At 40.4% G+C, this 12,727-nt stretch overlaps 1 protein-coding gene across 8 annotated transcripts in view; it reads left to right on the top strand.

The window, feature by feature from the left end:
* The window catches only part of EVL (Enah/Vasp-like), a 209,899-nt gene that overhangs the window by 124,219 nt on the left and 72,953 nt on the right, over window positions 1–12,727 (top strand). For 7 of the 8 annotated variants that reach the window (XM_075926577.1, XM_075926578.1, XM_075926575.1 and 4 more), the window contains one exon: window positions 6,977–7,154. The exons of the other annotated variant lie outside the window; for it this stretch is intronic. In XM_075926577.1, the coding sequence (XP_075782692.1) occupies window positions 6,977–7,154 (178 nt within the window). The remainder of the gene's footprint in view (window positions 1–6,976; window positions 7,155–12,727) is intronic. 8 annotated transcript variants of the gene reach the window in all.

Genomic DNA, 12,727 nt, shown 5'->3' with positions numbered 1-12,727 from the left:
TATAACGGAAAACTGTTCCGTTTTAAGCATTTCCAGAAAAGGGTGCCAGTGTAGACGTAGCCTCTGTGTCTCAGTTTCTGCCTTTTGTAAAATGTAATGATGCTTACTACAGTACTCTGCTTTGCTTTGAAAAACAATCTGTGAATGAAAAATGCAATATGTTTTAATCACTATGTATTGCTGTACATTCTGATGCTTTTACCACCTTCATGCCTTTCAAAGGGAAAGCAAATAATTTTTCAGAAATATAGTATGTTGGTTTTCAACCATTTAAAGTGTACTTTTGAAATTGCTAAAATATTTTTCATCTCTATTTTTATCCTTTTTTGGTCAGCAAAGATGTTATAAATATACATAAAGATGAAGTACATGAAGTTGTTGAGTTTATTAGTAACAAGATCAGATATTTTCGTTTATGCTTTGGTATCAGTGACTGATATCAGGATGGCTGTGGAATAATGAATATTCATGAACTTCTACCTATCCCAGTAAAGGAAGCACAAATCACTGTTTCACATGGGCCCCACATAAATAATAGTTGTTGTATTTTTTATATTCATTTTTTCCTGCAATTGTATGATGTCTGTTTTTTTCTCTACTACTTATTTATAAGCCAGAGGGTGTTCTTAATCAGACTATAACAATTTAAATTTGAAATTTTGTCAGTGGTGCTTTAAATGTGTCAGTTCTGCTTTAGCTATTGGATTGGATTGCAAATGTAAGTACGTATGAAGTAAATAAGTAGGCACAAGTCATCACTGAAAACATCTGAATTCAGGAGGAAATAAAAATGAGAATATAAAATCCATACTTCTCTACTGATTTGGGATGTTCAAGCACTTGAAAACTAACAAACAAAAAACCTGTGAAGTTACCTGGAATTAGTCTAAAATCACTCTAGAAAATAAAAAAGTTGTAAGAGAAAATACTAATGTAAACGTTATAATACATTTTTGTAATAATCACACTATCCATTGGACCTAACATAAACTGAGCTATGAGACCGGCACGTACAAAATAATTTCCAAGTTTTTCAGGTTCAGAATTTAAACTACTTCTCATTAGTCCCAACTCTAATTACATCTTCTGTAATGGTTTATTACTGCAAAACAAAAATAGCTAACTAGTTGCATTTAACAACAACAACAAAAAGGCATCCAGTGCAAATTGTTCTCTGTTAAAACCAATTCATGCACACTCATACTGACTTCAATAGAGGCCCATTGAAATGTGAGGGTTTGTTAAAGGAAACTTTTTAACCAGCAAAGCATGTTTTCTGAAAATGGGCAGATCCTTGGCTAGTGTAAATAGGCATAAAATAAAATTACTGGAGCTAAGCCGATTTATACCAATCAAGGATCTGGCCCCAAATCCCTAGCACAGGATTGCTGCAGAGAGTCAATTTAAACTTGTATTGCCTACTGATTGGCAGGATGAGATAGAAAGAGATTAGTATAATCTACATGACCTCACCTTTGTTTGCTTTTAATGTCTTCTGTTTAATTTTCTACTTACTCTAGATGTCTGAGAATCTTTCTTTTTAATTTGCATTCTCAGTCTTCTGTTGCATTTTCTGCTGCATGCAGGTTTTTCCCTTTCTTGTCTTTCTCTAGCTGCTTTTGCTTCTGGTCTTTTTTCTGGTTTTCATTTAACGATATTTACAGATGTTTGGACCTCATTTTCCCTACTTTTCAATCTCTGTTTGACCTTTTCTCTAATTGGTCACCACTCCTCTAAAACGTTCTATCCCACTAATGTGGTTTTTAAGATGATGTTGAGAGTGATCAAATGTAAATCTAATAACTGGAAATCTTCATAAGGCTGTTTTATAAATCTCATTTATGGGCCTCATTGGCATGCTTCACTGTGTGTTTCTCAGATGCAATGGCTAAGTACTTATTAATGGCATAGTGCAAATGAAGTATCTGTTTCCCCTGCACAGACGCACGCATCTGTGTAGACTCATACCAACCTGGTCAGCAGCCCCCACAAAGCAGCAGAAATACAGGCTGAGGTACTTTTCAAGCTGTGGCTACCAGCACTTTAACCACTTCCATTTTGTTAGTCATTCTTCTTCGAATATTTGTTTGCAGAATTCAGCTGCTTTTAGTTGAATTCAGAGGTATGAATGAATGATTCTTAAGTGAGGAATTTTAATATCAAGTGATAAGGCCTCAGGAGGAGCTAATTATTGAGATGCATTTGGCAGGGTTGTGCTGAAAAAATAAACAAAGCAAGGCAAAAGTAAATCACAGTGGTCTTGAGGAATAACATACTGCCCCAAACTAGCAAATTAATATAAAAATGGGCCCTTGGAGAAGGTGGGACTTTTCAGAGTTGATCACTGCAAGTGTAGACCAGAATTGAAGTTTGTTACCCTGACAACATCCTTGGGTTATAAGCTTGTAACGTTTTTGAAAATGTTGGATCAAATCCATCCCTGATGACTACAGGGAAGCAGACGTAGATCGTGACCCTAACCTTTGTATTGTACAATTGAAAATCAAATCGAGGGTGAAGGTTTTTTAAAAAAAAGAAAGCCCATCAGCAACACAGTTGAAAGATCCAAATATACATAACATGTGCTTTTTCAGCTTGAAGTAAAGAACAGATTCAGTGTTCTGAGTCAATTAAAGAAAACAAAGACAGCAATACTCTGTGGGAAAATATCAGAGAGGTGCCATCTAGAAAGTACAGTGACAGTCATAAAAGTTAAAAAAAATCTAAAGAGGAAGAATAGATTAACCTGGGCAACAATGGAAAAGAGAAATAGTAAAAAGAAGGGGGGAAAATCCCATTAATGCGAAGATGTCTGAAGAGACAAGCAATTGGCTAAAAGAATACTGAGTTCTAGAGAGAGAAGTAAAAAAGAGGAGTGGTAGAGTGGACAGATTTCAGAGGTAGCCATGTTAGTCTGTTTCAGCAAAAACAAGGAGTCTGTTGGCACCTTAAAGATTTACAATTTTATTATGATATAAGCTTTTGTGAGCTGCAACTCACTTCATCAGACTCATGAAATGAAAGACTAAGGAAACCACAGAGATGGGAGTGTTACATTAAAGCTAATTCAATCAGAGTAGATATGGATAAAAAATGAAAATACCTAAAGTGGAAAATGACTTATAGTAATGAGTGAGCCATTCCCAATCCCTCTTCAGACCATTCTGATGGTATCAAATTTGCATATGAATTCCAGCTCAGCAGTTTCATGTTGCAGCCTGTTTTTGAAGGTGAGTTTTGTTTTGTTTTTGTTTTGTTTTTGCTTGAGGATGGAAACTTTCAAGTCTGTGTTCCAGGGAGGTTAAAATGTTCTCCCACTGATTTTTGTATGTTACCATCCTTGATGTCTGATTTGTGTCCATTTATTTTGCTACATAGAGAGTCCAGTTTGTCCAACATACATGGCATAGAGACATTGCAGGCAAATGATGTCATATATCTCATTTCTTATTTACCTGCACATCTACTAATGTGATATGTGCCATTGTGTGACAGCAATACCTTTCTGCCATGTTTTTTGAAAATCAGAAATTCTGAGTAGAGCAAATGAACCTAAAGCATCAAACAGGGTAAGAAGACAACAGTTATCACAATTGAGGTTTCCTTTAAAGATGCTATCCACTTCCACATCAGAAGAGAACATGGACCCCACATGGGAAGAGAAAATGGGACAACCTAGAGAAACATTGTGCAGAACTGAGAGAGAAGCCAAATCCATCAACATGGCAGTTGGATGTCTGAGCAGACCAGCACAAGACTGATATAAATGGCAGAAATTGATGAATGCCCGGTGTACCTGAGAGTGCCAGAAGTTAAAGAAGAAAGAAAAGACTATCCAATATGAAGATAGCACTGTCTGTTTCCAAAGAACTGGCTCCTATTGTTTATGCTGTAGTTAAACCTGGAGTGAATTTTCACCGCAGGATTGCAAACACTTCAGAAGAAAGATTCAGAACAGACCTTTCTGCTTATATTTGGTATTATTATTATAAATGCAGAAGACACAAATGGTCTCGTCTGATTACTGAATATATTGTAGATTGTTAATTAATTAAGTGAGGCTGGAGATAGAGTTAACAGATTTACAATCTCTGCTGGTATCTCAGAGGTGGATGCATATTTGTGATCTGCATCTAGGACAATTAGGCCCCAATCCTGCCCTCCTGGATCAATAGAATGAGATGTCTCTTCCTAAACACAGCTCACCTGCCACCCACTAATGAGTTAGATATTTCAGGTGAATCGAACCAAATTTTCAAAAGGGCAGCATCCCTTATGTGGGCAAAGTTTTTACCTACAGAATTAATGCCTGTAATTGCAACACACTGGTACAGATCTTAGCAACAGAGCATAAGTATGAGTCAGACACCTAGGCTCCATCTACACTGCATTATTTTTGCGGAATAGGAAATGCAAATTAAGTGCTCATTAACATTTCTCACATTCTCATTTGCATATTCTCTTCCGATCCTTTTTGCGGAAAAAAACGCAGTGTAGTCGGGCCATTTTGCATAAAAAAACCTTTTGTGCACGAAAAAAAGAGGAATAAGGGGTTTTTTTTGTAAAAATGGCCCCCTCTACACTGCGTTTTTTCCTGCAAAAAGGATCGGAAGAGAATATGCAAATGAGAGCTCAAGAAATGCTAATGAGCACTTTATTTATATTTCCTCTTCCACAAAAACCTGACAATTTAGACGGAGCCCTCGAGCTGCAGATACTTTAATTTGAGGCTTCTTCTAGGTTAACCATAGTATCCTTTTCTATATGTCCTTGCTGCACAAGCCACTTGGGGGTTATTTAATTATCTGACACCATAGTGCTATTTCCCAGTGGACCTTCCTGATGGGTGGGCTGCCAAAACTTCGCAGCTTTCTGCACCCTTTGTCTTCATTTCTCATTCCTGTCTAAACACTTCTGCTCATGCTGTCCCTTGCACTTGTTATAGTCACCCAGACAGTGTGCTGCAAGCCTTCTCCTCCTACTCCTGCAAGTCAGGTCTTACCACTCAATGATGGATCTGATTCACATAGGACCTAAATAAAACTTCACTAAAGAACGACTTCAGTTGACTTCAGTGTGCTTTCGAATCAGATTATGCCTGAGGCTTGGTTTTGTCTGTTGTAAAACTAGAGTCAAAACAACCCCTACTGTAAAAGTCAGCTATGAACATCAAACCTAGATCTGCAATACTTGAACACTTGGAATTGTTCTTATCCAGGATATAGTTGCAGCTTCTCTCTCCCCTGAACCCAGCAGTTTGTAAAGAGACAACCTCCACCAGCCACACTGTTATTTTAATGACACTATATATCTGTGCAACTTTGGACCATGTACTCTTCAGAATGGGAGTTTTTGTTTTGTCCCTTATAGGTTACCTGTCATAAAGTGCCCGTGTAGCTAGCTGGTGAGAGTGCATTATAGTTGTCCTTCTGTTGTCAGTCCACAAATATCTGAGTCTGGTACAGCTTGAGTTAGCTCAGGCTATAGCAGCTCAGGCTGTAGCAGCTCATGCTTCTAGCTTTGGAAGTTTCCAGTTCTGTCTGTGGGATGTCAGCTAAGATGGTCACCAGGATAATATGGCTACAAAGTTTACTAATTAGACAGTTGCAAATAATTTTAATTTGTTTCTGAGCACAGATGCCTTTTTATTTCTGTAGCCTTGAGTGGCAGCTGAAGAATGTGCAGCAAGGCAGCAGGTGGAAGTCCTCCAGTATTATCTATCTCTGAGTCCTCCAGTATTATCTATGTCAGTCTAATTCTAGACAAAACAATTCCCCCTCTTGAAAAACTGATAGTAACTCAGAGCATGGGGGAGGAGCAAATCAGCTCTCTGTCATCTCCTCAAACATTTAGGCTTTGCCTACACTACCAAGTTTTGTCTCCACAAACTGCCTTTTGGTGACAAAACAGTGAGCTCATACACTAAGAAATGTAACTTTAGTCGGGAAAAGCACCCAATTTTGGTGACCAAAAACTTCTGCTCCTATGAGAGACTTTTTTTTCTTTTCCACTCCTTTTACTGTCAACAGAACCAGTGTTCAAAAGAATTGGCTTCTGTTGGTATCCCACAATGCCTGCCCAGATGGCTGAGCTCAGTGTTTTGGTCTCTGCTGCCCTGCAGGCATGCATCCCTCCCAAAGCTCTGAGAAATATTTGACTGATCAATGAGCTGCTTCTTTTGGGGAACAAACAAAGAACAAATCATAGGAACGCTCCTGTTCTGCCCTGCACTAGGAACATGGCAGCAGGCAGGTGGCTGTTGCAGAGCAAGAGGGATGGACACTGAGCTGCTTCGAGGTTCCTCAGCATGTAGTGCTCACAGAGCTACTCTTGATGCTGCTCCCAGCAGCTGAGAGTGCTGTGGGAGAACTGGGAGGGAATCCCAGGAAGCACAGGGATCAGCTTTGCCTTCCCATAATACTGCACTGTGGAAGGCATACTCACAGTGCATTGCTCATACTGTCAATGTTGGTGCCCCCAATGTGGACATGATCTGTTAACAGAGCAAATGTGAACACCCTCTGGTGATTTTTGTTTTGTCAACTTGGGTGTGACGTAAGTTTTGTCAACAATACTTGGTAGTGAAAGCATATCCTACACCATTTGTGGCAGGGGTTGGTGCCAATAAATGAGTTGCTTCCTTTTTCTAACCACGGTGGATGATTGCTCCCTAACAGGTGTCAGCAACTGCTGGTGCTAAGTCAAACACTTATCTGAAATGTGCACAGCTGTGTGGTAGAGCTTTTGAGGGAGGCTTGAGCAGGTAGCAGATTATTCAGGTGGAGTCCGTGTACCTGAACACTGAATGGAACAATTCTAAATCTCCTCTGCAGATATGTATCTAGGAATTAAAACTCCCACTTGCTTATCTTTTTGTCTATATATTTTTCCATTGCAGACCTGAACTGATGCTTACCTTTTCTTTCCTGGTAGAGAGTTGAATATATGTAACCTTCCTCTATCTGTGAAATTGCAGGTAGTGATAAATTATTCAATTGTGAAAGGTCTGAAGTATAATCAAGCAACACCTACCTTTCATCAGTGGCGCGATGCACGGCAAGTCTACGGCTTGAACTTCGCAAGCAAGGAAGAGGCTACCACATTCTCCAATGCAATGTTGTTTGCACTGAATATCATGAATTCACAGGATGGAGGTATGAGAAACCACTTCCCTCTGCTCTTTTATTATGAATCACTCTGCTAGCCCGTGGTGCTTGCTGTCTGCATTTACATACCTCAATCCTATAATGCAGGTATGCCTGCTATCTGTGCCATGCCAAAACAAATAAGCAGAAAGGTATAATTTAGTTTCCTTCATATGTGGAACGCGGAGTTTGTATTTCTTCCAAGTGTCTTATCTGTCATTTACAAACACTGACTACATTGGCTGAAGTGCCTAGTATAAAGGTACATACATGTACAGCTTGTGGCTTCTGGTTATAGGACATAGTAAGGACCAAAGATTTAAACTTTACCTTTGACTTTTGCTGTTATGAGTAAATTACTGTCTGCAGTTCAGGCTTATTGTGGAAAATAATTGCTTAATGAATTGAAAAGATGGCTGGCGGTGTCTTGCCAAAAGCACAGACTAGGGGCTCTATTATTGCCCAATAGCAGTCACTTTCATAATCCAAGAGATTTTAAGATTCTTGCATAAACTTACAACTTTTGATCTATAGTATGTGAGTCAAATTCTGTGCTTAGTAATGTAGCTGTTCCCTCACTAAAGTGCTCGGGCTAGCTGAGCGTAGAAGGTAACTCTAAACTCAGAGCAGTGTCACATTCCTCTCCTAATGACCCTCTGGAGCATCTGGAAGTATGTCTTTTTACTTTACGCCACTTTTTTTAGCTAATATTTCCTTCCAGTTTTTATCTTTCAGATAGAATGGCAAATTTAAAAAAAGCAACAGAAAACAAGAAAGTTTTCCCTAAATGCCACGCTATATCTCTGAAGGATCAGGGTAGGGTGTACATTCTGCCTTTTTCAGCCTAAGGGTAATGGAGGGCTCTGCTACAGATGGAGACACTAGAAGGAATTCTGACTGACTCAGCACTTCTTCCTCCACCCCCAGCCAAGCTCACCTTTTCAGGTCCTGTCACAATTAGATTCTGAACATCTCCAGAACTATACTTTATGTTATATACATATGCAGCCCTTCAATTCAAAGAAGGGCAAAGTGTGAAGCATTATTTAGGTCACCTCACATGATAACATCTCAACCCAATTAGACGATGTTTTAGCAACTGAAGGCTGTAATGATGAACTGTTGGATTTAGCTGACTTTCTATGATGAACCTGGTTTCCCTCCAGAACATCCTCAACTTTTCATCTGAAGTGTTTTATGCTTGTTGTCTAGCCAGAGATCAGGGTATTTGCAAAGGATGTCATTGTTTAAAGAAGGTGCCTTGCAGACAGGAGAGTTTCAAAAATGAGAGGTTTTTGCTTTGGTTATTTAACTTTAATATATCTTAAAATGATTCTGACCAAAAACTCCAAAATTGTGTTCTAAGCTAGTTGTCCTCACTGAGGACTAGTGTGTCTGTTAGCAATGCATATTTTAACAAAGAAACTGATCATGAATATATTTAACAAACTTTGAAACCATAAACTCTGTCTGAGGCCAAATTCTTAGCTGGGCTTCCCAAATTCTACCTTGGACACACAGAATTGTGAGCCTATCTATTTATAGGCACAAACACAGCCTGCACACTTTAAAATCTCTATCACCTACATGTTGCACAAATGTTAGTTTTTGCATGTGGTAAATAGATTTTTCAGTAGTATGAAAACATAGACTTTAGTGGTGTCAATGTGTACGTGCAGGGGTTTCTCACTGTAGGAGGCAGGAGTGCAGTGTGCACATAAAATTTTCACTCACACAGGTGAAGGCCAGGAACTCAAATTCAGGCCCAGAATCTTTACTGCAAAGTAGAGGTTCTTTTTGGATCTAAACATAACACATAGAGAGAAAGTAAGCATAGTACATCTGTGGATGTGCTATTTTTAATGTTTGCTTGCTTCGTATATCAGCTTATGACACTGTTGTTTTGGTGCCAGCAAGGCCCGTTGTAGTTTGTGCAAGATTTTGGCATCAGCTACTACCACCCTGCTAGTTTGAACACCCTCCTGAATAGACTACAATTAATCTTGAAGACATGTAAAGAGAAACTGAGATATATCATGCCACCAGCAGATGCCTAGCCAGTTTATTTTAACTGGGGCAAAATTTTAGAAAAGACAAAGCTGAAAATGTGCCCTCCAAGTGGTGATGGTTCCTCCAAGTGCCTCATTAATTATTTTATTTAGAAATCACGGCAGTCAGAGTTTTTCAGCAGTGAAAGTAAACTTTTTATGCAGTGCTAGCTTTTGAAGAAATGAGGAGAAATGTCAAATAAATAAATAGACATGGACTACAAGGGAAAAATATGTTTGAATTCCCCCCAGTCTCTTCACCTGTGTATGCCATGGGGCTGTTACCTTCAGAGAAGCACCAGGATATATACAAAGGATTGTGCAGTAATGGAATTTTAAAATTCCATAGGGCTTGCCTTGTTGTGCAGAGCGAATGTCATTGTATGACAATTAATTTCTGTGGGAGCTACAATCATAGATGAAGTTAGCCTGAGAAGAGTGGTTATTCCAACAGTGCTAGGCTAGACTTTCAGTACATAGGGGACAACACATGGCTGCACTGCCGCAGGAGGGGAATCGAAGAATGAGGGCAGGTCTACACTACAGGGAAAGGATGATCTGAGGTACGCAATTTGAGTGACGCTAGTAGTATAACTGGGTATGTCTAGACTACATCCCTCTGTCAGCAGAGGGATGTAAATTAGACATACCGAAATTGCTAATGAAGCGTGCAACAAGGTTTACTGGATCGGTCGGAAAAGGCTTTCCTTGTCAACCGATCCCCATCTAGACTGCTGCTTTTTGCCGGCAAATTGCTGTGGCGGCAAAAAGCCGCCATTTTTATTCTAATGAAACGCGGGATATTTAAATCCCTGCTTCATTAGCAATTTCAGTATGTCTAATTTACATCCCTCTGGTGACAGAGGGATGTGGTCTAGATATAAAAGCGACGAGGAGTCCTGTGGCACCTTATAGACTAACTGAAGTGTAGGAGCATAAGCTTTCGAGGGCAAAGACCCACTTCGTCAGATGCATGTAGTGGAAATTTCCAGAGGCAGGTATAAATATGCAGGCCAGGATCAGGCTGGAGATGACAAGGTGGATCCAATCAAGGAGGATGAGGCCCACTTCTAGCAGCTGATCTGGAGGTGTGAATTCTAAGAGAGCAGAAGCTGCTTTTGTAGTTAGCAAGCCATTAACAGTCTTTGTTTAATCCAGAGCTGATTGTGTCAAACTTGAAGATGAACTGTAGCTCAGCAGTTTCTCTTTGAAGTCTGGTCCTGAAGTTTTTTTGCTGCAGGATGGCTACTTTTAGATCTGCAATTGTGTGTCCAGGAAGATTGAAGTGTTCCCCTACAGGTTTTTGTATGTTGCCATTTCTAATATCAGATTTGTGTCCATTGATTCTTTTACGTAGGGACTGTCCAGTTTGGCCGATGTATATAGCAGTGGGGCATTGTTGGCACATGATGGCATATATTACGTTGGTAGATGTGCAGGAGAATGTACCAGTGACAGTATGGCTGATCTGGTTAGGTCCTGTGATGGTGTTGCTGGTGTATATATGTGGGCAGAGTTGGCACCGAAGTTTGTTTCAAGGATTGGTTCCTGAGTTCGAGTTATTATGGTGCGGTGTGTAGTTGCTGGTGAGAATATGCTTCAGGTTGGCAGGTTGTCTGTGGGCAAGGACCGGCCTACCTCCCAAGGCCTGTTAAAGCGAGGGATCATTGTCCAGGATGGGTTGTAGATCACTAATGATGCGTTGGAGAGGTTTTAGCTGGGGACTGTAGGTGATGGCCAGTGGTGTTCTGTTGGTTTCTTTCTTGGGCTTGTCCCATAGCAGGAGGCTTCTGGGTACATGTCTAGATATACCCACTCAGATTGCTGAAGCTAAGATCTACTTATCAGGTCAACAGAAGAAACTTTTCCGTTGACTCCCCTCACTCATCTCATTCTGGTGAAGTACCAGAGTCAACAGGAGAGTGATTGGCAGACAATTTATCGTGCCTATACTAGTATAGACACAACAACTCAACCCCCGCTGGATTGATTACTGTCCCATTGATCTGGCACATAGTGAAGACCTGGCCTCACATGGCCCTTCCCTCCTCATGTCTCGCTCTGGAGACAAGTGAATTGTCTGATTTATTTTACAAAGCTAGAGAATCAACAAGATATTTATATTTTTGAACTTAAATTCTACCTCCACCATGTGCATGGAGAGTCTAGTGGATGGAGCGTGTATTAGAGAGGATTGATTGACTGGCACAGTTAATCAGGCTGTCCCGGAGCATAGAGGGGCAGCCTTGAGGAAGTCACAAGAGCTAGAATGGGTCAAAGGGAGTGAATAGGGAATAACTTTCACTGTAGAAAGCAGTTTACTTCTCTTACGTGTATATATAATATTGTGTGAAGCATGTAGGAGAGCCGTCTGGCACAGATCAGCACATATCACAGAGATGGCTACAACTCAGGTTACCAATAAGCTTTGCATGGGGGACATGTTTTGGCAATGAGTAGGGATGTTCCTTATTCCTTTTTTTTTATTAGGAGCTCTGTTGGCAGCACTTTTTCATCATTCCGTGGAGATCATTTTGCATCTACTTCTCCAGCGCCCTTTCCCCCAGGCTGGATCCCAGGGAGTTTTCAGAATTTAGGTTCCTTTTCATTCCCTCCTCTTTTCAGCATGGCTGCTCTTCCTCTGGTTCTGCACTCTAGTCTGGGAATGGCTGCATTTCACTGGCAATGGAAGTGTATAGAAGATAAAGCACTTTGGGATCCCGGAGAAGAAGTGTGATAGCAATACAAGATATTAATTTCTCAGTCTCTATGTACATTGGCAAAAGTGCAGTATATGACATAAAATCTCTTCCATTCATCTAAGTATTTTTGATGCACTGATCAGTAGGGCTCTGCAGATCTGCATATATCCACTTTTTATTTGTGGGCAGTGCTTTTTTTGTGATGGGACTGCCTCGTACACAGTACTGGCACCTCTAGTCAGAGCTCAACAACCTTTCCCCTTGGAGTACCAGCACTTTTTTTTTTTTTAACAAAAAAAGTACTGTCTATGGGTATCCGCATCCGTGGATATTCATGGTTCATTTTTGCAGATATGGGTGCAGATGACGGTACAAATTTTGTATCTAGAACTCTTCAAACGTGCAGATATCCGAACGAATATCCACGGCTCATTTTTGCAAATGCCGATGCAGATACAAATCGTGTATCCTTGCAGGGCTTTTCCAGTGAGTATGGTGCATTGTGAACATGAACGAAAGGGGATGCAGGTGTGTCATAGGGTGGCCAGGCCCTGTGGACAGACAGAGCTTTGCACCCCCAAAATGAGAGCAGGTGAGTCCAATCCAGCCAATTAAAAATGACTTGGCTGCACCTGAGTCTATTTAGGGCTGCTAGTGGGCAGCTGGAGGCAGGATTGCTTGAGACAGACTGTGCCTGGGGACCAAAAGCTACACTAGAGTGGAAGGTCCTGTGAAGGATCTCCTGGAGCAGCTACTCAGAGCAGGGGTGGGCAGTAATTTTTGGTAGGGGGCCACTCTAAGATTTTGGTAAATGGTTAAGGGCTACACTTTT

This window comes from Pelodiscus sinensis, chromosome 4 (assembly GCF_049634645.1).
Source record: "Pelodiscus sinensis isolate JC-2024 chromosome 4, ASM4963464v1, whole genome shotgun sequence".
Classification (NCBI taxonomy): domain Eukaryota; kingdom Metazoa; phylum Chordata; order Testudines; family Trionychidae; genus Pelodiscus; species Pelodiscus sinensis.
This window is presented reverse-complemented; position numbering and strand designations above follow the sequence as displayed.